Source organism: Stigmatopora nigra, chromosome 10 (genome assembly GCF_051989575.1).
Source record: "Stigmatopora nigra isolate UIUO_SnigA chromosome 10, RoL_Snig_1.1, whole genome shotgun sequence".
Lineage (NCBI taxonomy): Eukaryota > Metazoa > Chordata > Actinopteri > Syngnathiformes > Syngnathidae > Stigmatopora > Stigmatopora nigra.
In genome coordinates, this window is record NC_135517.1 from 5,277,193 (window position 1) to 5,301,696 (window position 24,504).

Below are 24,504 nucleotides of genomic sequence, written 5' to 3' on the forward strand. Positions count from 1 at the left end.
ATCCAAATCCTTCCTAAATACTTAAAACCACCTGCCAACCAATGACGTCAGCAAGCTGCAGTTACATTCCGAGCATTCCACATTCTGCTATGTGACACCTTGACCAGCAGGGTGAGCCCACGACCCACATCTCTGTTGACATCGGTCACGTGACTGCCTGACGTCGAGTTGTTGCCCAGCTTCAGTAGTCATGGCGGTGTCCGACAACCTCGGGGATGGAGTAACCAGAGCCACCACAGCCGTAGCAGCCTCTTGAGTCCTCTCCGCCACCTTCATGCGGGACTGTATCCATCGGTGGCCGACATACCACAAACATCCCGCAGGCTGCTCGAGCTTCTCGCCATGGCCGAACGCTGCTTTGAGTTGTCGCCTCTGCCAAAAGAGGTCAGGGACCAGCTGGCGGAGTTGGACCTGGAGCTGTCCGAAGGTAAGAAACAACGGCTTTGCCAGGATCTTGTCCGCCAGGTATAGTGTGGCTTTTAGATTCCAAATCCTGCTCTTGTACTCATTGACCTCTTTTCTCAGTTCCCCCCTCCCCAAAGCGTTATATTTTGCAAAATCCTTAATGATTAAAACAGGTTGGCACTTGCCCAGTTTTCTGGTTGGCATGTTGTTTCTTTTTGGTTAACGAACAACATATAAAATGGGTCAAGTGAGTCAACCTGGTGGATGTGTTTTTATAGAGGGAAATATTGTATCTATCTATATTGGCTAGCATCTTGAACTGTTTCTTTATTTGGGCATTTTAAAGCTCCTCTTTGCCTTGAGTATGCTGCACATACATCAGTCATGTTGTGTGATTACATGCAAGAAAAGCCAATGGAATATGGTGGTTGAGAATGTTATGCAAGTCAGTGAATCATAGTGCAGCAGCTTGATTGGTGCTGTGCTCCTCTCAGGTGCCCGAGGGCGGATGAGTAATGTCATGTCTCCTAGAGAACCCAACACAGGGGCCCGCAAGAAGGATTGTGCTTCTAGTTCACTTAAATTCAATGTTAAGTATAACTGCTAGAGATGTCCCAGATCCGATCATGTGATCAGGTTTTACAAATGGCTGAAAACTAGAGAATAGTCTTGTATTCCTGATTAGCATTTTCTATTGCAGCCAAATAAAAGAAAACATGTTTCAACTTGCAATGTCACTGGTCCTGCAGCCACGATTTCACATACTTTTAACCTCAAACTGTTAACGTTATGTGTCAAATGTCAAACTGCCTCATTCTTTTCCAGTTTAACTACATAGGACACAATGTTAATTTCTCTAACTTGCATCAGTAAATCATGAAACATGCCACACAACTCTCAACTAAGGCCATTGGCAACAAAAACAATCTTTACATTTATTGTCGATGTGAATTCAAAAACGAGCGCAAGACGTGTGTGTGTGTTTGTGTGTGTATAACGTGTGTGCACATTGGGCATGTGTGTTGATTCTATTTTTATGATGTAATGCACTTTGTCTCTAACTTTTGTGTATGAAAAGTATGGTGTAATTTATTGTTTTATTTGATTCATTGAAAAATGCTCTTACAATATATTTGTAAGGAAGTAACCAGTGACTCATGCAGATTTGTCCAATTGCACAAAATGATACAGCCAAATAAGTATTTATTTGGGAAACAAACTAGAATAGTGAATTATAATTCATGTCTGTGTTCAATTTTTCAATCATGGTTTCTTATATTCAATTTCTCTGTCCCCTGTTGCCTGTTTATTTTTTTAATTTAATTTTAATCAGAAAGATAACTGGCTGCCCGGCCTCACAGTGGGGGGACCTGGGTTCAAATCCAGGTCGGTCCACTTGTGTCGAGTTTGCATGTTCTCCCTGGGCCTGTGTGGGTTTTCTCCAGGTACTCCGGTTTCCTCCCACATTCCAAAGACGTACATGGTGGTTCAGAAAATGACATGAGAAAGATGAACTGAAATGTCCTTTTTGTTCATTTTATTTTGCAGAGATATTCAAACATTCAGAACAGGAGCCTGTTTCATTCCTTTCAGGGTGCAGTGAAAGTTGTAAGGGGACACCCCGAGTGGGGCTGTTTGCAACTTTATACCAAAGTCTGTTGTGCGCTGTCCAGATGCTGTCAGCCTACCACCACATATTCTCCAACCGTCAAATGCTTTGACCGCCTGGATCACTAGTGTACTCTTTTTAGTTCGGGTTAGCTGCATCTGGCACACCAATAGGTTTAAAAACTCTCATGGATATTCTTTTTCGATAACAATCTTCACATTGTTTTATCATCTGGGATTCCTTCAGTAAAGTAGAGGAAAATATGCAGCACAGAAATAGCTGTTTTTGTGCCTGTGTATTAGCATGTGTGTGTATGAGGGAAACAGAAGCCGCCATGTTTGAATGTAAGGACACAAAGAAAGCCATTGAAGGGATCAAAGACTTTGTGATTTGAGTCGGACTGGAATTTCAAGCTGAGAGCCACAACTGTTAGAGCTGCTCAACGTGGTCGTGTGTAACCCTCATGGCATTTATGCACTTGATTGTTTGGATTTTGAGACTGAGCGCACTACAGAAACTTACAATTGAGATTCATCATTTTTGATGCGTGATTGATCAGTTAACTATTCATATTTTTTTCTCATTTAAAAAATATGCCAGTTGAAATATTGCGTATTGTCTTAAATTAAGAGGTAGAATACAGTCATTATTTATAAAATGCTAATAACAAGGCACAGACAGATTTTTATCTCCCCTCTACAATTTCAATTATCCTGGTTTTAATCACTTAAATGCGCTAAGGGTCACTAATTAGTGTTGCCTTGATTTATGAGCTTAATTCTTTCACAGTTTAATTTCTTGACCTTGGTTTGAACTCAATGAAATCAATGGATCCAATATGTACACAACTGACATGGATGGAACTATTACATAAAGTGTTGACATTTTGACTCAGAGATCTGGCAGCAATCACTTGCCGATAGCCCCCTCCCAGTATCGATTGAATGTCTATCACTATTAATGGCAGCCAATAAGTTAACCATGAAGGATGCCTGTAATACAAGACTATTCCCCATATTATGAATACAGTAATAATTTTTGTTGATGGTTTAGGTTGGCTCAAATGCTATTGTTTGCTTATTTTGTGAATTACTTAGAAAAAAAGGATTTAAGAGTTGCAAAAGTGATCGATGAACAAATTTGAACATAAATCTAGGTGCCAAATGTGTACTTTTTTTCTCCAAGAAGAAAAAAAAACAGTCTGTTAATCCAGTATGTTCAGATGCTGCAATGCAAATTGTACAGCAGCTTTACATAGTAGCATCCTGGAATTTAAAGCATTGGTAGAAAGGCTATTCTTTCGTGTTAGCTGCCTGTTACATACTGAAAGGGGGGGAAGAGAAGCCAGAGATTACAGTCCTGGCTGTGTCTCTCAATCTAGGTCACAGAGCATCAGGGGGCAACAAGCCTGTGAGCCACACTGGGCCCCGGATGTGACAGATCTCTCGCAGCTACCACCATGACTCCATCACGGCCTAGGGTTCAGCGGTTCCTCTGTTTTACCATTATTTAGCTCTTCTCCTTCATTTTTTAAAATTATATTTATTATTGGGCATATGTATATACCTCATTAAACAAATCCAATGAGGATTGCAATTTTATTATTCTTTATTGAGTGTTTAGCGCGTCGGCTTGACAGTTCTAAGATCGAGGGTTTGATCCCAGGTTCAGACCTTCAAGTGTGGAATTTGCATGTTCTCTCCCAGGTTTGCATGGAGTTTCTCCGGGTACTCTGGTTTCCTCCCAAATCACAAAAACATGCAGGCTGATTGAACACACTAAATTGGTTTTAGGTATGACTATGAGCTGTGACTGGTGGCCATAATTGGCTATGATAGGCTCCTTCACCCCCCGTCACCCTTGTAAGGATAAGGGGTATGGAAAATGAAGGAATATATAGAGTTCTTTATAAAGGTAGATTCCTCCATGGAGAAATAGATTGAAAGTGAAGCTGTTACCATTTCCTTTCCACACTCTATGGCAGACTCATCAGAGCCAAATAATTGTATAAACCAAGTGTGTTCGCCATTACAGAAGTAGTCCTCATAGTCGTTTCTAGACATGCTTTGAACTGGCTCGGAATTCTTATTGGTTCTTTTCAGTAGACATTTGACTATATAAACTTGTGTTGGTGTGTCCAGACATTGTATATCAATCTGTGTATGTGTGTCCAAACATTATATATCAGTGAATGTGTGCAGAATGTAGTGGACACAGGCAGAAGTGAAGCTGATTTATCCCAACCATTTAAAAGCTCATTAGAAGCTGCATACGAACTGGTATGTACTATGATCTCTTTACAAGGCTACCAGGCAGTCAGTCCTCTGGTGAGCTCCATGTGTCCCCGCGACACACACTGGGTTTTGGACATGAATCTAGAGTGTTATCTAACATCTAAACCCTCTATTTTCGCCTTACTTAAATGCAGACACCTACACACAAACATAGTACTGACAAGTGCTAAAGAGAATGCATGGAGGCTCTGTGAGCAAGAAAGATTGAATAATTTAGATGAATTTTTTTTTCATACAAATACACTCCCTCAGTTGGGCCAATGAATGTCTTTTTTTTATACCTTCACTCTGAACTGAAGGGGCCTTATTTGCAACCACAGGATCAGACCTTCTCTTTTCTGCTTTTGGAGCAGTATTTGGATGCTGTGGATCCTATTTTAACTCTCTATCCCATAATCCTGAGTGCATATGTTAACACATTAATACAATTTTAGCCCAGTTTGGATTTAGCCCATTGTGATTTTAACTCATAGTTACACTAGTCTATTCTGATCTATCTTCTAGATATGGTGACATTCTCACCGCAAGTTACTCTGTATAATTTCTCAAACCTGAACAAAAATCAATAATTTTAAAGGTGGCAAAGTTGCCCGTTAATGCTTCATAATATTCGTGTTGTATATATGAATGAATGAATGGTTTCAAGCGCTTACACATTTTCTTTTCTTTTCTGTAACTGCCATGGCTGGGGTGAAATTCCCAAGTAAGAGCGTTGCTACATACAGCGTGCGAAGTGTGGTGTATCAGGTGTGTCAACCACACCTCTTGTCTGAATTGAAGTGCAGTCACATTGAATTTTCCATGAACTCCTTTCCTGTTCCCCTGCGGCCTTTTATGTGAATGCGTGTGTAATGTGTGACTCTGCATGTTGTGCCAGCGTTAGTAGCATGATCTAACTTATAAACTTGCGTGTAGATTTTAATTGCGGCTCTTACTGTGTGTTATGAGTGTTATGTGCATTAGTAAGACTCACTCATTTCTGACTCAGTTGACTTTAGTGGTTGGTCAATAAATACATCCTTTTCTATTCCAAGATATTTATATATATTTTTTTAACTATGTTAAGGGACCCCACAAAAATTTGAGTTCTGTAAATGTTTTTTTGGTCCTCTGGCCCATGGCAATTGGCTTTTTAATTTCATAATGCATACAGTCTGTGTGTGTGCATGTGGTGAGTGGGCAATCTTTTCAGTGTGTGAAATGCATGGTCTGCTGGTGAGAAAAGGTCACTGACAGCATTGAGTAGGCGCTTGTTTGTAAAGATTAGATCAAATATAGGGAGAACTGTGCCATCTTCTGGTCCCTTCCATTTTTTTCCGACTGTATTTTTTTTGTAACCACTGTCCAAATGCGACATGCAGTTTGAGGACATGACTATGTTTTTATTTGTATTGCACGCTGCCTTAGAGCATCTCATCGTTTAAAGTGAGGCTCACTTTTCCGTGAAATAACGGCTGTAAAATTCAGGCATCTGCTCGGATATTTTTTTTTATTGTGCAGGTGTCCAATATGATTTAATCATGTTGTAGAGTAAGTAAGTAAGCAAGTGATGAAGGAAAAGCAATTGAAGGGGGATACTGGTTGGCAGTTACTAATTACAATTCAGATAGAGTGCCTGCAGGGTGAGAGAGTCTCTGCAATTCAAATCCTCTCAGCTGAGCATGAGTGAATGTTGGGAAACTGCACTGCTTTCATGCCTCTCTTTTTGGTTGTTAAAAATTAAACGGAGTAGCCCTCGCTATTGCGGCTGGGATGAATGCACGCTATGGCTTGGAAGCATTTGATGGTGGACTTTAGAGTGGATGCGACTCACTCATTGTGGGAATTCGGGTTAACAAGATGGGGCCTCATCACCCCACCAGAGAAGCGCTTTGCCTCCAAAGTAGATACAAACTTCATTTACCAAGGTTATATATTGGCTGTCCCTGCCGCCTTAGCATTTTCCCCCCAAATACAAAAGGTCATCTTAGGTTACAGATTTTGCTGGTGGAACCAGTTTTATACTGCAAGTTTACTTCTTTATGCAGATGGTATGTTATTGTGGTACTATCTTCAAAATACCTCAAGAATCAAGGATTATCAAAAGAATGCACCTGCTCAAAACACCATGAATATCTAACAATTTTTTTTGCTACAGAAGAATGCTAATCATTTGACCTGGTTCTGCGTAATCCCCCCCTGCCTTCTTCCTGGCTGAAGTGGCCAATCAAGTATAGCGTTAGTGACACCAGTCCTGGAACTCATCCAGCACACCTTGTTATATTTCCACACAATTGTTCTCATCCTGCTAAAACCAGGTCACTAAAGAGCAAGCTAGCTTGTTCTGAAACCCTTTTTTCACTTTTGTGCATTGTAATAACTGTATAGAACTTTGCTTACCATGCATAAAGCCATAACTTGTCAATTTTGTTTTTGCAGTTCATGTTCCTGCATTTTAGTTTTGATGGTTACAATTCAAACCTTTTTCAGCATCTGAGTATATTGACAAATTCCAATCTTAGATGACCCGAGATGAGCTCACTGTTCTTGTTTATATGCCTTTGTAAGCAATACATATAGAGTTAGTTTAACTCCTCAATTGCCTGTGATGCAGCTTGGGTACCATCATGGAAGAGATACACAACAGCTGAATTTTAAATCATCCAGATGGAAGAGTGATTACTTTGAGATACGTTTAATGCTTTGCCAGCCCTTCCCCCTCCAAGCACGCCATCTCTTGCTTCTCCTTCTGCAGTGAAACTGCCTCCTCACATGAGCTAAAAATAAAATATGTGACTGAGGAAGGCCAACCATTCTGTTCATGCATTATTTATGGTACTGTTTACTGTTGTTAGATGTTCTTTATGTTTTAGTGTTCAAGAAAGGATATATTAATATTGTTTCATTCATTCTTCGTTTGTACTGCTTATTTTGATGAGGGTGGTGGTGGTGGTGGGGGGGGGGGGGGGGGGTTCTGAAGGGTATCCCACTCACCCTTATGTATGTGAAAACCAGGCTAGGAGTCCTTGAGTGGACTTAATGACAATAAAGTCATTCCATTTCAATTTTTCTATTATTTTACCTGTATGTCAAACTAAAGACATAGTATATGTACATACTTTTTACCAAGAATGGCAGGCATTGAAGGCCAAAGATTAGTAATGACCCAAGAAAATACTAATCACTTGTTCACAGGGTCCTTGATCCAATCACTTTTCAGTCCAGTGAACACAACATTTCCAAATAGAGTGGGTGTTAATCTATTAAGATCAAATGTTTATATATACCCAATCCCCTGCTTTGTTTGACTGGATCTCTCTCACATCCTTGTTATTTCTCAGTTACCCAGCCTTCCTTGTCTTCTGATCCTCAGGGTATCTCTGAATAATTCTTTAGTTTTTCCCACTCTTCAGTACATGTCCAAATTTAGAGCTGTTTTGTTTCACGCTTGTGTCGCTTTTGAATCTCTAGCCGACGTGCATATATGACACCGGCAGACGTCTCTGGAGGTTTAAGCATCTTTCTGTGGTCATCCATCTGTTTTATTTTCTGTCTCTATTGCGCACAGTACAGTTATGCCTAATAAGTGTTTGGCTCGGACACTAACTCAGTCATGCGATTTCAGAACCAGGCTTGGGTAATCAATGCAATCAGAATATTTATTAAAAAATAAATTTCATTCCATACAGTAACAGAAAAAAAACGACAATCAGATTACAGGTACATTTATTAAAAATTGGGATGATTTTGAAAGAATACAATTTGAATGCCAAAAGAGGCCAATTCTAGGTTTCTTGGCTGCATTCAAATTTATTGGCCAAGTGACCTTTCCTGAAATTAGCTGTCTAAAAGCCAACAAGTGGATCTCACACCAGGGAATTCAAAATGTGCACAATATTGGATTACTTTTCTCTTAAATGTGTTTTTGTACTTTGTCCTTGAAGATAGACTTGGACACCTTGGATTCATGATCTATTATTATAGCAATATATCTACTGTTATACTAATTGTAACAATAATGTCAATTAATAGCAGAGACAAAAGATTCATTCATTCTCAATATCTCTTATGATGGTCAGGGTCACGGGATGCTGGAACCTATTCCAGCTGACCTACGGCAAAAGGTGGACAATCACTTAAACTGGTCGCCTGAAAGATGACAATATCCACACCTAAAACGATTTCCTGTTTCAAAGGAAAAACGGGTCCCTAAAACCTGAAAAACTTATTGGTTTACCTTGAGATAATTTGGCCATCGGTTGGAACTAATTGGATAATCCTTATCTACAGCAATTGATGACAAATGGTATTCTCATAAATTAGTGATGAAAGATTTAAAAGAAATGTTTTTCTTTCTTGTTCAGGTGACATCACACAGAAGGGCTATGAGAAGAAAAAAACCAAGCTACTGGCTCCATATATCATCCAAACTCCAGGTGAATGAATGGCTTTATTCCACTTACCAGCTGTATGCATGCATATGTTGTTATGCTCCCTGAAAATATAAAGGTTCTCCATTAAATAGCATATGGTAAAAGTGAACATTTTCCTTCACAAGGCTGACATTGAGGACGGCTGCCCTCTAGTGACATCACATACCTGACAACCAAGGGTTATTTTTGCTTATATTTTATGATCATGACCAAAGCAGACACTGTCATTTGAGAAGTTTGTATGTTCTGCGGACAAACCCAGAGATGTTAAATTAGATATCGAGTATCCTCAATTGCAGCTGTAACAGATTTCTTCCTTTACTGCAAAACATGTGTGGAGGAATTTATGAGGTTTTTGCTTCGGGATGAATATTTCATATTTGTTCAAGAAAATGCAGTGCAATGAGTTTGTGCTTTGTGGCCATGCAAATTGGTCAAGAAGTTGTTGGTTGGAATATCTGCTCTACATGGTTTCTGTACTGTATATATGTAACTCATATTCTATTTCATTTTTTGTGATAGTGGCACCACCCCAGAGGAATAATGTACAGCCGCCCGCTCCCAGTTCCTCATCCAGCCACGGGCCTCCCCCCTCTAACTCATCTCGTTACCGTGAACGACGGTCCCGTAAAACGCATCGCAATGGTGGAACCAGGGATGACCGCTACAGATCAGGTCCAGAATATGACATAGTATTTTCTAAATTGTGAGACAAACAACACTGTTTAACATGGTATTTCTTATGTGTGAAATTACAGTATGTTTGATGTTTAGTTTATTTAAAATTTAAGAAAAGGGCAATGATGCTTTCTTCAGAGAAAAACACCCACCTGGTGAGGTTACTGAGATTTCTCTTTGGAAACTGAGATCACTTCCTGGTTATGTAGGAGGAAACCTTGTGGAAAAAAAGGAATGTTGATCTAAAGGGGAAAACCAAGTACCAGTGGAGTGAAGACAGAAAATCTGAGACTGTGAAATTAAAGTCCCTCCAGAACGAGATACACCTCATAGCTCTTTTTATCTTCCTCTTCAGATCTCCTGTGAACAAAAAGACATTTTAAATATCATACTGATTCTTTTTATTGAGAAACAAAGAGTATAAAATTTTTATTAACTCCCATTGGAAGCAGCAGTAAGGCCTGCAAATTGGCTATTAAAACAGAAGTTCATTTTTCTAGTTATTTATATTAAAAAATGGTCTGTATGAAAGCAAAAAGAAAATGTTGGTCAGAATCTAAAAGTCATGACTCAGCTTTATTGACGCATAGCAAGTAGAGATCCTCTATTGCAATGGAGATGTTATATTTAACCTCCCAGATGTGTTGGGAGTCATCCTTTCTCCCATAGCAAGCTCTAATGTGTGCAGATGATCTTTACTTATGTAATTGTAATGCTCGAGCTTAGCTGCAGTTTGTTTTTCTCTTTCGATGCCTGAATGAAGTCAGTTGATGCTATGCGTCACCAAGTGGGTCGCTTCCATCCTTGGTGTAAATGGGTGACTGCTCATGTAAGTCCTCCTAATGTGCCTGTGGGCGTCATCAAGTGAAAGCATCTGTAATTATGTGCGTGGGTTAAAGAACAGTTAGCCTCCTCTTGTTGTTATCACACTTTCAGCCAAAAAAACAACCTTCTGTTCGTTCCTTTCAACAAAAGATTTAATACAACTAAAACCATTTGTTACATTTGAAGACACAGCTGATACAAAGCTCTTTCTCTAACAAATCAGCTTTTTTGTCGTTCTGTGGTATTGAAAAACAAAGCATAGCTGATATTATCAAAATCCTTTGCAAATACATGTAAACAGGTGCAAAGCAACATTTAAAAATGCGAGATAAAACTATGTAATCCTTTACGTTTTCATTTTAAAATACTTTAAGCCCCCAAAATTGTATAAAACAAGCTTGAAAACAAATATATTACATTGAATGATATTGTTGTAGTGTTAGTTTTTCATATGTTTGTATTATGTCTCGTCAGATATTCACTCTGAAGCAGTACAAGCCGCCCTGGCTAAACATAAAGAAGAAAAAATGGCTCTCCCCATGCCTACTAAACGGCGTTCAACCTATGTGCCGTCTCCCATCGAAACACGCACACCACCAGGTAGGAGTGGAGGGCAACAAAGGCTAAAACAGATTACATTTATGTTGTATTTTTGTTTTTCTTTTAATCTAATACTGCGCCATTTTCTCTAAGACTCCTCCTCGGCCTCTGAGGATGAAAATTCAGCGCGCAGGCAGTCGTCCATCGTCGTCCCCATCCCTTTGCTTAATCCCAGCCTGCAGAGCCCCGACTGTTGGATCAACCGCTCTGCCCAGGGCTCGTCCACATCCTCATCAGCCTCATCCACCTTGTCCCACGCAGAGCCTAAGCCGCAGCATCACAACCAGCCTCAACCTCAGTACAAGCCTCAGTACCAACCTTTGTACAAGCCTCAGTACCAACCACACCAGCAGCCCCAGCATGAGCCGCCGCCACACACTGCCGCCATCACCGACATGATGGCCCACAGTCGGATTGGTGAGACATTACAGTGGGTCTAACTGAGCAATTCCATGTTTGACAAAAGTCAGGACCTACAGTGTTATGATATGTATGATGATATTATATATTTTTGAACTTTTGTGGTAATGTGATCTAACCCTTTATAGGCAATCATTTAACTCATTAGCTGCATGCTCCCATCAAAACCCTCTCTCCAATTTCACACTCCTCATTCCAATCGATTTGCAACCTTATATAATTAAGTCCAAACCCACTTAGTGTCACCTCAATCCATGTCCTACAGTGATTGTTAAAACCTGCCTCAGTTGCCCCTCTCATTACTAACATCATCCATTCTACACTGGTCCCTTCAATTCTTAAAATTGACACCCTGTCTAAAAATTCAATAACTCCACCCAATGACTTTCTAATGGGCAATTATTATGATAAAGTCAATATACATATACAGAAGCGTCTGTCTCTAAAATGTCCTTCGTCATTGTAACAGCAGTCCCCCCAGGGAACAGCGTTCCACCTCCAGATGTGACCGCTGTGGCACTTCCACCCAGAGGCCCCCGAGTTGACTTGCCTTCAAACGCAACAGTCCGTGGGATGAATCGAGGGCAGAGCCGTTCCAGCATGATGGAGACTGCAGACGGTAATCGAACAGCTGGTGATTTTTTTGTTTGTGTTTGCTTTACTTCATGCTGACTCTATATCTTTCTCTCAATCGAATTTCCGACTGTGCCATTAATTGGACTTTCTGTTTTCATTGTTTTTCTGCCTTGTCACATGTTTTTGACTGGCTGATAGGAAGAATTAATCTCCAGAGTAAGGAAATCCCTTCATGTATATTGTCCGCAGCCTTGTCTCAGCCGTTTTTACCCTATTTCTCCCTATTGTGTGCATTTACTGCATATGTATACAAATTGAAAGACACAGTGGACATGCAGGCCCATCCAAAAACACTTTTGACCCCACTCTCACCTTGTTTTCCTTGACATGATCCCAATCAACGTGTGCTGCTTTTCAGTCCCAGACTTTACAACAATGAATCCAAAATAAATGTGTGATAGCTCACATTTGATGGGTTGGGGAGCAGCAGACTGTGATTTGATACTTTTTACAACAGCTATAGAATATGTATGATTGTCCCCTGCGATTTCACCCAACCCTCCATCACCTCTGTCCCTTGGCCTTATAGGAGTTCCAGTGAATAGCAGGGTTTCCACTAAGATCCAGCAACTTCTCAACACACTGAAAAGACCAAAGAGGCCCCCACTTAGTGAGTTTTTCACTGATGACTCGGAAGAGATAGTAGAAGGTGAGACAGCAAAGTTTATCATTTCATACATGTTATGCACATACAACATGATTGATAGTATATTGAATTGAATCCTTTTATTGTAATTATACAATTATAACGGAATTGAAATGTGCTCGTTGACTTCAATATGCAATATTTTGAACTCAGTTCCACAGCCGGACCCCAACACACCCAAGCCAGAGGGCCGTCAGATCATCCCAGTAAAGGGTGAGCCTTTGGGTGTGGTCAGTAACTGGCCCCCAGCCTTGCAGGCTGCATTGGCCCGATGGGGGGCCACGCAGGGGAAAAGTCCTGCCCTCACAGCTCTCGACATCACAGGCAAACCACTCTACACGCTAACTTATGGTGAGACCTGACAATATTGATTTAGAATATTGACAAAAAATATATGCAAGCAATTCAAGTTAAAACTCAAATTATGGCTAGTTATTTTAGCCTCTGTTATTAAAGCATATTTCTTTGGCAGCATTTAAATGAATAATCCTTTCCTTCTCCATTGTTTAGGGAAGCTATGGAGTCGCAGTGTGAAACTTGCATACACTCTCCTTAACAAGCTGGGCACCAAAAATGAGCAAATTCTTAAACCTGGGGACAGGGTGAGAATACAAATGACTCATTCAGGCATTACATCCACAATAAAATGTCCAAATTCTTGCACAATGTTAACTGACAAATAAATATGGGTGTTTTTTTCCTTTGTTTCTACAATAACCATTATTTATTTTTTAGGCTATTTGTATTTTCTATTTTTCAAAATCACCAACATACTTTACATTTACTGACTTTGCAGGTAGCACTCGTGTACCCCAACAGTGAGCCTGGTATGTTTTGGGTGGCTTTTTATGGCTGTCTCCTGGCTGAGGTTATTCCTGTTCCAATAGAGGTGCCTCTATCACGCAAGGTGAGGTCTTCATTAAATGTCTTTGTGCCTTAGAAAGAAGAAAATGAACATTTGCTGTTTTGTATGTGTCTCTTGAACATCCAGGATGCAGGCATCAGCCAGGTCGGATTTCTTCTGGGGAGTTGTGGTGTGGGCCTGGCGCTCACCAGTGAGATATGTCTGAAGGGTCTACCTAAGACTCCCGCTGGAGAAATAATGCAGTTCAAAGGTTAGTCCTAGGTTGTAAAATTATAACAGCAGTAAGGATGAATGTTTGTCTCCGATCCTTTGATCAGGAAATCATTCATCAACAAGTTGGTGTCATCCAATGTCTTAATGGTAGTCAAACGCTTACTGTAAGAAACCACTTGACTGCTCACTTAAAATGTTGCAAGAAAAAAAGAGCAAAAAGTATAACCTCAGGTTTATGCTTAAATAAAGGTGCTTCACTTTTTTCTATCAGGATGGCCTCGAATGAAGTGGGTGATTACGGACTCAAAGTACCTGACCAAGCCTTCCAAAGACTGGCAGCCGCACATCCCCACAGCCAACACAGACCCTGCCTACATAGAGGTGACAAAAAAGCTCTTCTCATTTTTTTCAAGGCTGCTAGAGACTGGGACAATTTGGAATCCACATGAAAAAGCAAAATTATGCTCACCAATAAATGAATTTAAAAAATAGGCTCATCAAAATAATGCTTCTTCTCTCCATCGTTTCACAGTACAAAGCAAATAAAGAGGGCACAGTGGTCGGTGTGGCAGTCTCAAAGGTGGCCATGCTGACCCATTGCCAGGCGCTGACTCAGGCCTGCAACTACTGCGAAGGTGAGTCAGCAAGGTCTTGCTTTTTTCACCAATTACTGGCATTATGGGTTTAATGTCCTATATTTATCCATCACAGGTGAAACATTAGTGAATGTTTTAGACTGTAAGAAGGACATGGGTCTCTGGCATGGGGTTCTCACGGTGAGTCAGTGTGCACAGTTGCCAAGCTTTCATGATAGGCTTCACAACATAGTGTTTAATAGTACTGTTCAGACTTAATAATGGAACCAAAGGAATGTTGGGCCAAGCTTTTAGATCTACTGTCAAAGTAAAAGATCTGGGTGCATGATGAGATGTGACATAAGTTGTGCTTTGATAACAGGCCGTGATGAACAGAATCCACACTATCAGTGTTCCATATGCAGTCATGAAGGCGTGTCCTCTCTCCTGGGTGCAGAGAGTTTACATTCACAAAGGTAAAAATATAGTTCTTGATTATGACTTACTCAGGATTCAGAAATAGGTAAACTATTGTTCCACAGCCCGTTTAGCTTTGGTGAAGTGTCGGGACTTGCACTGGGCCATGATGGCCCACCGTGAGCAGAGGGACATCAGCCTAGTATCATTGCGTATGCTGATTGTTGCAGATGGCGCCAACCCCTGTGAGAAATCCTTATCATCTTTCTTGCTCCATACAATCCCCCTGCCATACGTTGCTCATGGCTCTATTTGCAGGGTCGGTTTCCTCCTGTGATGCCTTCCTTAATGTTTTCCAATCCCACGGCCTGAAGCCTGAGGTCATCTGTCCCTGTGCTACATCCCCTGAGGCAATGACAGTAGCAATACGCAGGTGTGTCACTAACCGACCTTTGCATACATCCATTTGTCATGGTACATGCTGGAGTTGGAGCCTATGTCAACTGATTTCCAGCATAGGGACAGGTTGCTAGTTAACTTGTTTTTGCAACCCACTTTTACTTACTTTAGTGTAGATTACTCATTATGACCTAAAGAAATCAACAACAAAAAAAATCTTCTGATCGTCAGTCCATCATTGTGTCGCAGATGACTAATAATTGTTCCATGAACCCTCTGCTATGTAGACCCGGTTTACCTGGTGCACCTCTTCCTGCTCGTGCAGTCCTTTCCCTGGGCGGCCTGAGCCATGGTGTCATCAGGGTCAACACGGAGGACAAGAACTCAGCTCTCACTGTGCAAGATGTAGGCCATGTCATGCCAGGAGGTAAGCATAGAGTACAAATGTATGGGCCAAATAAAACTGTGAAAATAAACAATATCTTTTTTTCCCCCCACTTTTTATTTAGCGCTAATGTGCATAGTCAAACCAGACGGACCACCTCAGTTGTGTAAAACAGACGAGATAGGCGAGATTATCATCAACTCCCGGGCTGGAGGCACTATGTACTATGGCTTACCTGGAGTCACAAAAAATACTTTTGAGGTATTCATGTGGTGTTAGAATTTCACCCCTCATGAATTTCACCATGCCTATGCCCATCCTTTCTCTTCATTTTTTCAGGTAATACCGGTCAATGCTAATGGAGTTCCCATCGGAGAAATCCCATTCGTGCGGTCCGGACTCCTGGGCTTTGTTGGGCCTGTGAGTTGAAAATATTTCATTATAGCTGTGATAATATAAGCCCACGTAATGTTGTAACAATGTTCTTTGGAATCACAGGGAAGTTTGATCTTTGTTGTCGGCAAAATGGAAGGTCTGCTTCCAGTGAGCGGACGGAGACACAATGCCGACGACCTTGTGGCCACCGCACTAGCCGTGGAGCCAGTCAAGACTGTGTATCGTGGGAGGTGAGATTTGAAGTGTGGTCTGGATCATACAATTGTTTTGACTCTGCTTAGATGCTTTTGTAGCTCACTGCACTCGCACTGTAACAGTCTACTTGCACATGACATGAGTAACATTTTGAGGCAAAGTTGACAACCATGCTTACAATTTAGACTATTATTAGCATATTGTAATTTTACGTTTTCTTTTCTTGTCCTTAATCACTTTTTACATTAAGCTGACTCGCAAAGCTATTGACGGACAACCATTCATGCTAACATCCATACCTAGGGGCAATTTAGACTGTGGGGGAAACCACTCAGCTGCTCAGCTTCCCCTAAATAATTCCATTGTTGGCTTAATTCAAGTGATATCTTTTTTAACAATATATTTGAAATGGCGTTGATTTCCAATTTCTATTCATGTCCTCTTGTGTATCAGGATTGCTGTCTTTTCGGTCACTGTTTTCTATGATGAGAGAGTCATAATTGTGGCTGAGCAGAGACCAGACGCCAGTGAGGAGGATAGCTTCCAATGGATGAGCCGGGTACTTCAGGTACTAGAGTTGTTGGTTATAATAAGTATAAAGTTATAGTATGAATACAATAATCGGTACCTCTTACCACAGCAACTTTCCACCTGCAAAAAATCAAATGGGCTGTTATAAAGTATTGAACATTTCATCCCTCTTACACAGGCAATTGACAGTATCCACCAAGTCGGCCTGTACTGCCTGGCTTTAGTGCCAGCAAATACTTTACCCAAAACACCTCTGGGGGGCATCCACATATCAGACACCAAGCAATTCTTCTTAGAGGGCAACCTTCACCCTTGCAACATCCTTATGTGTCCACACACTTGTGTCACCAACCTGCCTAAACCTCGCCAGAAGCAGCCAGGTATGTGTTTTTTAATTCGTCTTTAGTTCGCTGATGAATTTGATGCTCAGTTGGCTTTTTCTTAACAACTACCTCAAATGTTGTATTGTGAACTTGACATGCATTTGAAATGCACTAAATAAATGCATCAAGCAAGTAAATGTTTAAAATCTTTCCAACAGTTGGTGTTGGTCCGGCATCTGTGATGGTAGGAAACCTAGTGGCTGGGAAGAGAATCGCCCAGGCAGCAGGAAGAGAGCTCGGCATGATTGAAGACCAGGATCTCATTCGGAAGGTAGTTTAGCCTCTCGCTGTAATGCGGCTACTAACTTTTAATCATCTTTAACCATTCTCAGCGGTTCAAGTAGTTATTTGTTCAACACATGTATCATCAGTTTGATGTTTCACCATTAGCCACAGAGACTGTTGTAGGCCACAGGTTAGACTGAGATGTAAAAAAAAACCTACTACTTTCTCTCTGTTTTTACTTCTCTTTGTGAATGTACTGTAGCTCTGTATGTGGCCCACCGTCATGGTAAGGATTATGGCCCCTTAAAGCTTCTTGCTCATACCCCTGTTTATTTTTTGCCACGCTCTGCCTATCCTGTATTGTGCTTACATTTTATTTTTTTGCTTGTGTTCTTGCCTGACACATGCAGAACGATGTGCATTTTAAACTCACCTACGCTATTTTAAACTTGGTTTAAAATATCCAAGGATTTTCTTTAAAAGATGGATTCTTTTTTTTCTGAGTGTTTGATACTTGGATATTGAAATTTCAATGCTATGCAACTGTATGTTCAGGAATGCAGCAGCTCTTGTTTTGTGTCCATAGGTGTATAAAGTTTTAGTCTCATCTGGGTCTTTTTCCCAGCTGAAGACTCACAGGAAACGTCTTTACGTACACCTACATATTGTAACGGGATCCTAGACAAGCACGCATTTGCTTTTGGAAAATTCTTACTTTAACAATGTGTTTAATGAAGTGGTTACGAGCTGGCCTTCATCATGTTGGTACGATGATGTAATGTCGTTGTACAATCATAAACACATTGTTAAATTAATGAATACTTATATTACAGTGCCACTCAAAAGGGAACATTATCATTTTTTATAAAATTTAAGATTGCATTATCATGTGCAGGTGTACTTAATGTATTGACTGCTGGCTGTGCTCTCTTCGTTTAATGCAGTAAAATCTACCTACAATTAAAGTGAATATTTTCCTCCGCAGCATCAATACTTGACAGAGGCTTTGCAGTGGAGGGCACAGACAGATGCAGATCATGTCCTCTATGTACTTCTTAATGCTAAGGTAGGTAATTTCTCATCTGATTGATTGATCATTGAACAATCTTTAAAGCATTTTCATGCCTGAAATATTTTTCTCGGTGATGCCTTCCTACCCTGCAGGGTGTTGTTGTGAGCACGGCAACCTGTCTTCAGCTTCACAAGCGAGCTGAGAAAATTGCTGCTGCACTAATGGAGAAAGGCAGCATTAACACTGGAGAGAATGTTGTTCTGCTTTACCCTCCTGGTAGATCCTGATGTCTTTTATTACCATGGTATTGATTGGTTCATTCCCTGATTATTTTTCCCCCCCATATTTTGGAAGGTATTGACTTGATCGCGTCATTTTATGGCTGCCTCTACGCTGGCTGCGTACCTGTCAATGTGAGACCACCACACCCTCAGAACCTGGGAGCCACTCTGCCTACTGTCCGCATGATCATTGATGTATGTTTTTTGGGATCATAAAAGTTGTTTACATGGTCAATCAGTTAAAAATAATTAAAAATATCCTTCAGCATTAAGCAATGGGGACAAATATCCCAATAACTATTTAACTAATTTGGTATATAGTGTAATTATATGCTTCAGTATTTTTTTTATTGAATCTCAGCTTGTGTAATTCTACTCACTATTGTGGATGGTAAATATTTAGACAAAGTCTGAGTTCTACTTTAATATACCCTCAAAAATGTGAATTGTGCTCATATTTCATATGTGCTTGTCACCAGGTCAGTAAAGCTGCCTGTATCCTCACAACTCAAAATCTCATGCGGGTACTGCGCTCCAAAGAGGCTGCTGCATCTGTAAACATTAAAACCTGGCCGACAATAATCGACACTGGTAAGCAACATTGAATTCTTCTTATTAACAAGAGTGCACCAACTGATTCACCTTTGGGTCTGCCAGTGTTAAATATGTATTTCATTTGAACTTTATGTCAAATGACAGATTTTTTTAAGGGTTTATCTCCAACATTAGCAAACAAGATAGGTTTTATTGTATCATATTTGCTAAATGTCTTTGTTGTTGATTGCAGATGACCTTCCTCGCCGTCGGCCTCCTCAAATTTATAAGCCACCCACGGCAGAGATGATAGCGTATCTGGACTTCAGCGTTTCCACGACAGGGATGCTCACTGGGGTAAAGGTGAGAGGACAAAGAATTGTCTATCCAAGATAGACACCATATACGATCAGAAAAGTTTGAGAAGAACTATATGCTAAATACTGAGCTTGGCCCCTTAAAGTCCAACATGTATGACTTCATTTAGAATGCAAAGAAAATGTCTATTATGGCAAGCAAAACTCAAACAATTGTTTTTATTTTATTATAATACTCTGGAGTATAATGAAAAGGTGTCCCAATACTATTTCCCTAATTATTTAATGTCTTTGTTTTTCAGATCTCGCATGCAGCAGTCAGTGCACTATGTCGCTCTATAAAGCTGCAGTGTGAGCTCTATTCTTCTCGCCAAATCGCCATCTGCCTGGATCCTTATTGTGGTCTGGGCTTTGTCCTGTGGTGCCTCGCTAGGTACAGTAAATAAAAGCCGCATTTTTTTTGTGTTGTATAACAATTGTTATGTATGTAGAGAAAAATGTAACTTGCATTCTTAATTTCTCACTTTCAGTACAGAATATTTTAATAATAATAATCTTTTAACTAAGGCGTATGACATCCTCTTATTATGTTTTGATTTATGTTCCTGCAGTGTTTACTCAGGTCACCAATCCATCCTCATACCTCCTTTTGAGCTGGAGAGCTGTTTGTCTCTGTGGCTAAGCACCCTTAGTCAGTACCGCGTCAGAGACACCTTCTGCTCTTACTCCGTCATGGAATTTTGCACTAAAGGGCTAGGCACGCAAACAGAGTTGCTCAAGGTACGAGCCTCCATCTATATAGTAGAAGTGGAATACAATTTTGTTCTCATTTTAAAATTGAACATGACTTTTTTTTTTTTTTTAAAGGCCCGTGGAGTCAATCTATCTTGTGTGCGGAGTTGTGTGGTGATTGCAGAGGAGCGCCCTCGCCTGGCCCTCACACATTCCTTTTCCAAGCTTTTTAAAGATCTGGGTTTGTCAACCAGAGCTGTCAGTACTGCTTTTGGCTCTAGGGTTAACCTGGCTGTCTGCCTCCAGGTAGGTCAGGTTCACATAGATGGGCCATATCTTCAGTAAACAACAATCTGGTGCATTACATGACTTATGTAACACAATATATGCATGTGTGTTTGTGGTAGGGTACCACAGGTCCTGATCCCTGTACAGTTTACGTGGACATGAAGTCCCTCCGACATGACAGGTAACATTATCTCTGATCTCCATGCTTTTTAATAATATTTATTAAAAAAAAATTCAACATAGTAACTTCAAAGACAGTTCTTTTTTTTATTTATGCAAAGTAGGTTTAAGTTAGGCATCTAGAAGGCCTTTCAACCAGTGATTTATGTTTTTGGCCATGGAAAGTGCCAATTAAGTGACAATTTGAATGTTATGTCATTTCAGAGTGAGGCTGGTGGAGAGAGGAGCACCTCAAAGTCTTCCTCTGATGGAGTCTGGCAAGGTTATTTATTGTATTCTGTGTTTCTTAATGCCATTATCGGTTAATGGCAAGTGAAAAACATTATAAAGCAGTTCTTGAGGTAGCCGTAGCAAAAGCATCAAAGACTTGGGGGAAAAAAAACTTTTAATTGTACTTCCATTTTGTGACTAAGTTGTTATTGTTATCCAGATATTGCCAGGTGTCAGAGTCATAATCGTAAATCCAGAGACCAGGGGACCGCTTGGAGACTCTCATCTCGGAGAAGTAGCCTCAACATTTTCAGTTCTTGGTAGCACCACTATTAAAGTGATTGCTGACCAATCATGAGCCTCTTTCTTACAGATTTGGGTGAACAGCCCTCACAATGCAAGTGGATATTATACCATCTATGGTGAGGAGAGTCTACAAGCAGATCACTTTAACACCAAGCTGAGCTTTGGAGACCCACAGACCTTATGGGCCAGGACTGGATACTTGGGCTTTGTGAAGAGGACTGAGCTTCTGGATGCCAGCGGAGGTAAAATAAGTGCACACATATATATGTAAAATATACATTTTAAACAAGATAACAAGATGGCGTTGTTATGCTCAGATCGGCATGATGCTCTTTTTGTGGTGGGCTCACTGGATGAGACCTTGGAGCTTCGAGGGCTGCGTTACCACCCCATTGATATTGAGACATCAGTGTCTCGTGCCCATCGAAGTATCGCTGAGAGGTGAGAAGATTTCTTTATTTCAGTGCCTTTTTTGGCTCGTGTAAAAAAAAAAAGGTTAGTTTTCACTACACCAGTGTGCAATATTGTGATACCATGAAATACTACTTCACACAATATTTTTACTCCCCTGCAGGTTGTTAAAGCTGATTTAAAAAAAAAACACACTTGTAACGAGAACATGCTGTTTTTAAAACAAGTATTTGTTGTATTAGTCCAAAGATTGCAGCAAGTAAATCAATATAATCTTTAAATCTTTCTATCCACAGTGCTGTGTTTACATGGACCAACCTTCTGGTGGTGGTGTCGGAACTGTGTGGCTCAGAACAGGACGCTCTGGACTTGGTCCCTCTTATAACAAACGTGGTCCTGGAGGAGCACCATCTGATTGTGGGTGTGGTTGTCATTGTGGACCCCGGGGTCATTCCCATCAACTCCAGGGGGGAGAAGCAACGCATGCACCTTCGGGACTCATTCCTGGCTGACCAGCTGGATCCTATCTATGTTGCTTACAATATGTAAGAGCCCCTGTTGCACTGAGCCGGCCAGCTTGACATTTACTGTCACGGGACCCCATGTGAAGCCTCACTGCATGTTTGTGACTTGACCTGTCATGTTTGGATAATCACTGTGTTTTAGTGATAGATTTGTGCAAATTATTTGGCAGCAGCGACACCAAGCTCCTAGGAGATTTCCATTACAAGTCTAACCCCTACCCCAAAAAGTCATTTTTTTGACTTATAACCTTGGGTGTAACGAGCCATCCACAACTTTTGAAAGTCGGTCTGATTGCCTTTAAGAAGCAAGCAAACAAAAACTTTTAATTACCTTAAACTTCTTAGTGGTGACACTGACTCAAAGAGCTAATTTTAAACTTGAAATCTTTTTTTACATGCAGCATTTAAACAAGTGCACACAGATGCATGTGTTGAGTTGGTGTCGTTTCCCTCAATCAGGTTTTCTTCCTTTATTACAAAAGATCATTTTTGACAGCAATTCTGTATCTATATTTAGCTTACATGTCCTAAGATATTGATGCCAAATGTTTTTCTTAGCTTTCCTGCCCTATATTTCCTGCCTTATAAACTTACAGCCATACATTCCTTTAACTCATTTGAAAAAAAACGTCTATTTTTAATGGCTGTTTATTCTCCTTTGGTTTTGATTGGCAATCCCGACACACAGCCAAAGGTTTAAAAAAAAAATAAAAAGCCCTGTACTGTACTTTAAAGTGTATTTTCAATACTCTAATGACTATGAAGATGTTTAGGAGGTGTACAAATGTATAAAATTGGCACTCAGCAGCTGATGAATCCTAAATGGTTTATTCAGCTGTAAAATAGTAGCAGAAAGATTGTAAATAAGATGGAAAATGTTTAATGTTTTTTGCAGTACGGTTTGGAATATCTGTAAATCATCACTAGACACGATACATTAAGGATGTTGCACATTCTTTGAAAACAGCTACTTTATATTTTTTTAGAAAGGCACTATGACTTAACATTTCAGGAACATAATCTGGCTTGGAGTGCTCGCAAGTTTACAAAGATGCCTGTCGCAATTTAAGGCTGCAAAAAACTTTTTTAATTGTAAATGAGCAGAACTAAAAATGCGCTTTCTTAATGTCACAGCACTGAAAGCTCTTTACATTGTCTTGTTTGGCCAATCACAGGCCAAAAATGAGCAACAATGCACATGCAGATGACAAGCAATTAAAGATCTATAGACATTGAGAGAAAAAAATCGAATGACTGTTTATAGGCTGACGGGTTATTTTATGAAGTGCACCAAATTCATAATGTTATATTGGATGGTATCATTTTAAATCTTTTTTTTTCATTTTTAGGTCATTGAAATGTCTGTTGTCTTTGATGCTTTTAAGGTTCATTTACATTTGTTAAGTTTCTGGTGGGACTAGTTAACGACAGCAAGTTGTTCCGTAATTGGAGTCTTTGATTTGTAAGCGCTTGCAAAACACAACTAAAATCCTTCAAAGTGGAGGGCAAAGAAATCATTTACGTTTAGACGCATGTGCAATTGAACTGTTATTGTATATCCGTTTCTTGTACTCTCTTTGCCATCAGTTTTACGGGCTTTGTATTGGAAAATACAAGCATCTTGGTCAGGAACTCATTTAAATGGTGGTTATTTAGATGTGTTTCTTGCAACCTTATGAACACAAAGTTGAACATTCCACTGCTAACTCTAACCTTGGAAACGCAGCACTCTGTGCAGTCTGTATGTCGTTTTTAAGATGTTTTATTATTCCTGTGTCATGTTTTGCTGAATGCATTGCAAAGTTTCCAAATCTAATAATTGTCCTTTGGTTTCACCCTTGCTTTAACGGTGCATTGGACTTTTGCAATAGGATGTTTGCATGACAAAAAGAAAAAAATGCATCTCTTTTTTCAGATGGAGGCAAATGTCAATGGGAGACACATATATTTATATAATGTATATAGTATTGCTATATAGATATGTATGTATTCAGGGAAACTCCAAACTCTGCTAACACAGGGATGGACCAAGAGGTCCCATGGTGCAAATCATCTCATATACAATATTAAGAACAACCTGAAGCAGAGCTGTGGCTTACCATGACCATTTTACATGCATTACTTAAAAGTTTAGATCTTATTTTGGCTTCCTGCTCTCCTTTGGTTCCTACACACTATGCAAACCTGCTGACAGTGCCGTTTCGTTCAATCTTGCACTGTCTGGTCAGCGAAGTTTTTTTTTAAATTGACTTAGGCATCCGATCACATCTCTAAAATACTTTATGTGATGTTAATATCTCTCGAGTTGTTTTGTTAATATTGTGTAAGCACCCCTCGCATGTTGTATAAATATTAAGTAGTATTTGATTACTTCTATACTGGTCCATAAACGTGTGATTACACTAAAGGATGCAGTTCAACTAAATGTGGTCCAGAAATCCAGGTGGTGCACCCCTTTTGTTTGCTCTCACATCATTTTTAATTTGCTCAGTTGTGCTTTGTTTTATACTGTATAATAATACAAAAATAAAGAAAAGCATTTAATCATCCATGGAGAGCCTGTGTTCATTAAAGGGATAATACTTGCTATTGTGTCTATA

The 24,504-nt window shown here is 40.1% G+C and overlaps 1 protein-coding gene across 7 annotated transcripts; it reads left to right on the top strand.

The window, feature by feature from the left end:
* Positions 1 to 120: 120 nt before the first annotated feature.
* dip2bb (disco-interacting protein 2 homolog Bb) lies at positions 121 to 24,453 on the top strand. 7 transcript variants are annotated; one of them, XM_077725772.1, is made up of 40 exons: positions 134 to 427; positions 8,652 to 8,723; positions 9,243 to 9,395; positions 10,698 to 10,823; positions 10,917 to 11,240; positions 11,713 to 11,862; positions 12,018 to 12,035; positions 12,409 to 12,528; positions 12,679 to 12,876; positions 13,036 to 13,127; positions 13,322 to 13,432; positions 13,517 to 13,640; positions 13,875 to 13,984; positions 14,136 to 14,238; positions 14,315 to 14,379; positions 14,561 to 14,654; positions 14,721 to 14,840; positions 14,914 to 15,028; positions 15,282 to 15,421; positions 15,504 to 15,640; positions 15,719 to 15,799; positions 15,878 to 16,005; positions 16,424 to 16,538; positions 16,680 to 16,881; positions 17,043 to 17,155; positions 17,372 to 17,395; positions 18,095 to 18,175; positions 18,274 to 18,397; positions 18,476 to 18,597; positions 18,882 to 18,993; positions 19,190 to 19,299; positions 19,556 to 19,686; positions 19,865 to 20,033; positions 20,121 to 20,291; positions 20,393 to 20,454; positions 20,658 to 20,715; positions 20,884 to 20,958; positions 21,037 to 21,211; positions 21,287 to 21,410; positions 21,677 to 24,453. In XM_077725772.1, exons 1-40 carry the CDS (start codon positions 343 to 345, stop codon positions 21,927 to 21,929), a joined length of 4,887 nt encoding a protein of 1,628 aa, XP_077581898.1. In that variant the 5' UTR covers positions 134 to 342; the 3' UTR covers positions 21,930 to 24,453. The 7 variants fall into 7 exon arrangements, with proteins under 7 accessions (XP_077581904.1, XP_077581898.1, XP_077581899.1 ...); XM_077725773.1 differs by having other exon boundaries at positions 11,716 to 11,862; XM_077725776.1 differs by lacking the exon at positions 17,372 to 17,395.
* Positions 24,454 to 24,504: the final 51 nt, after the last annotated feature.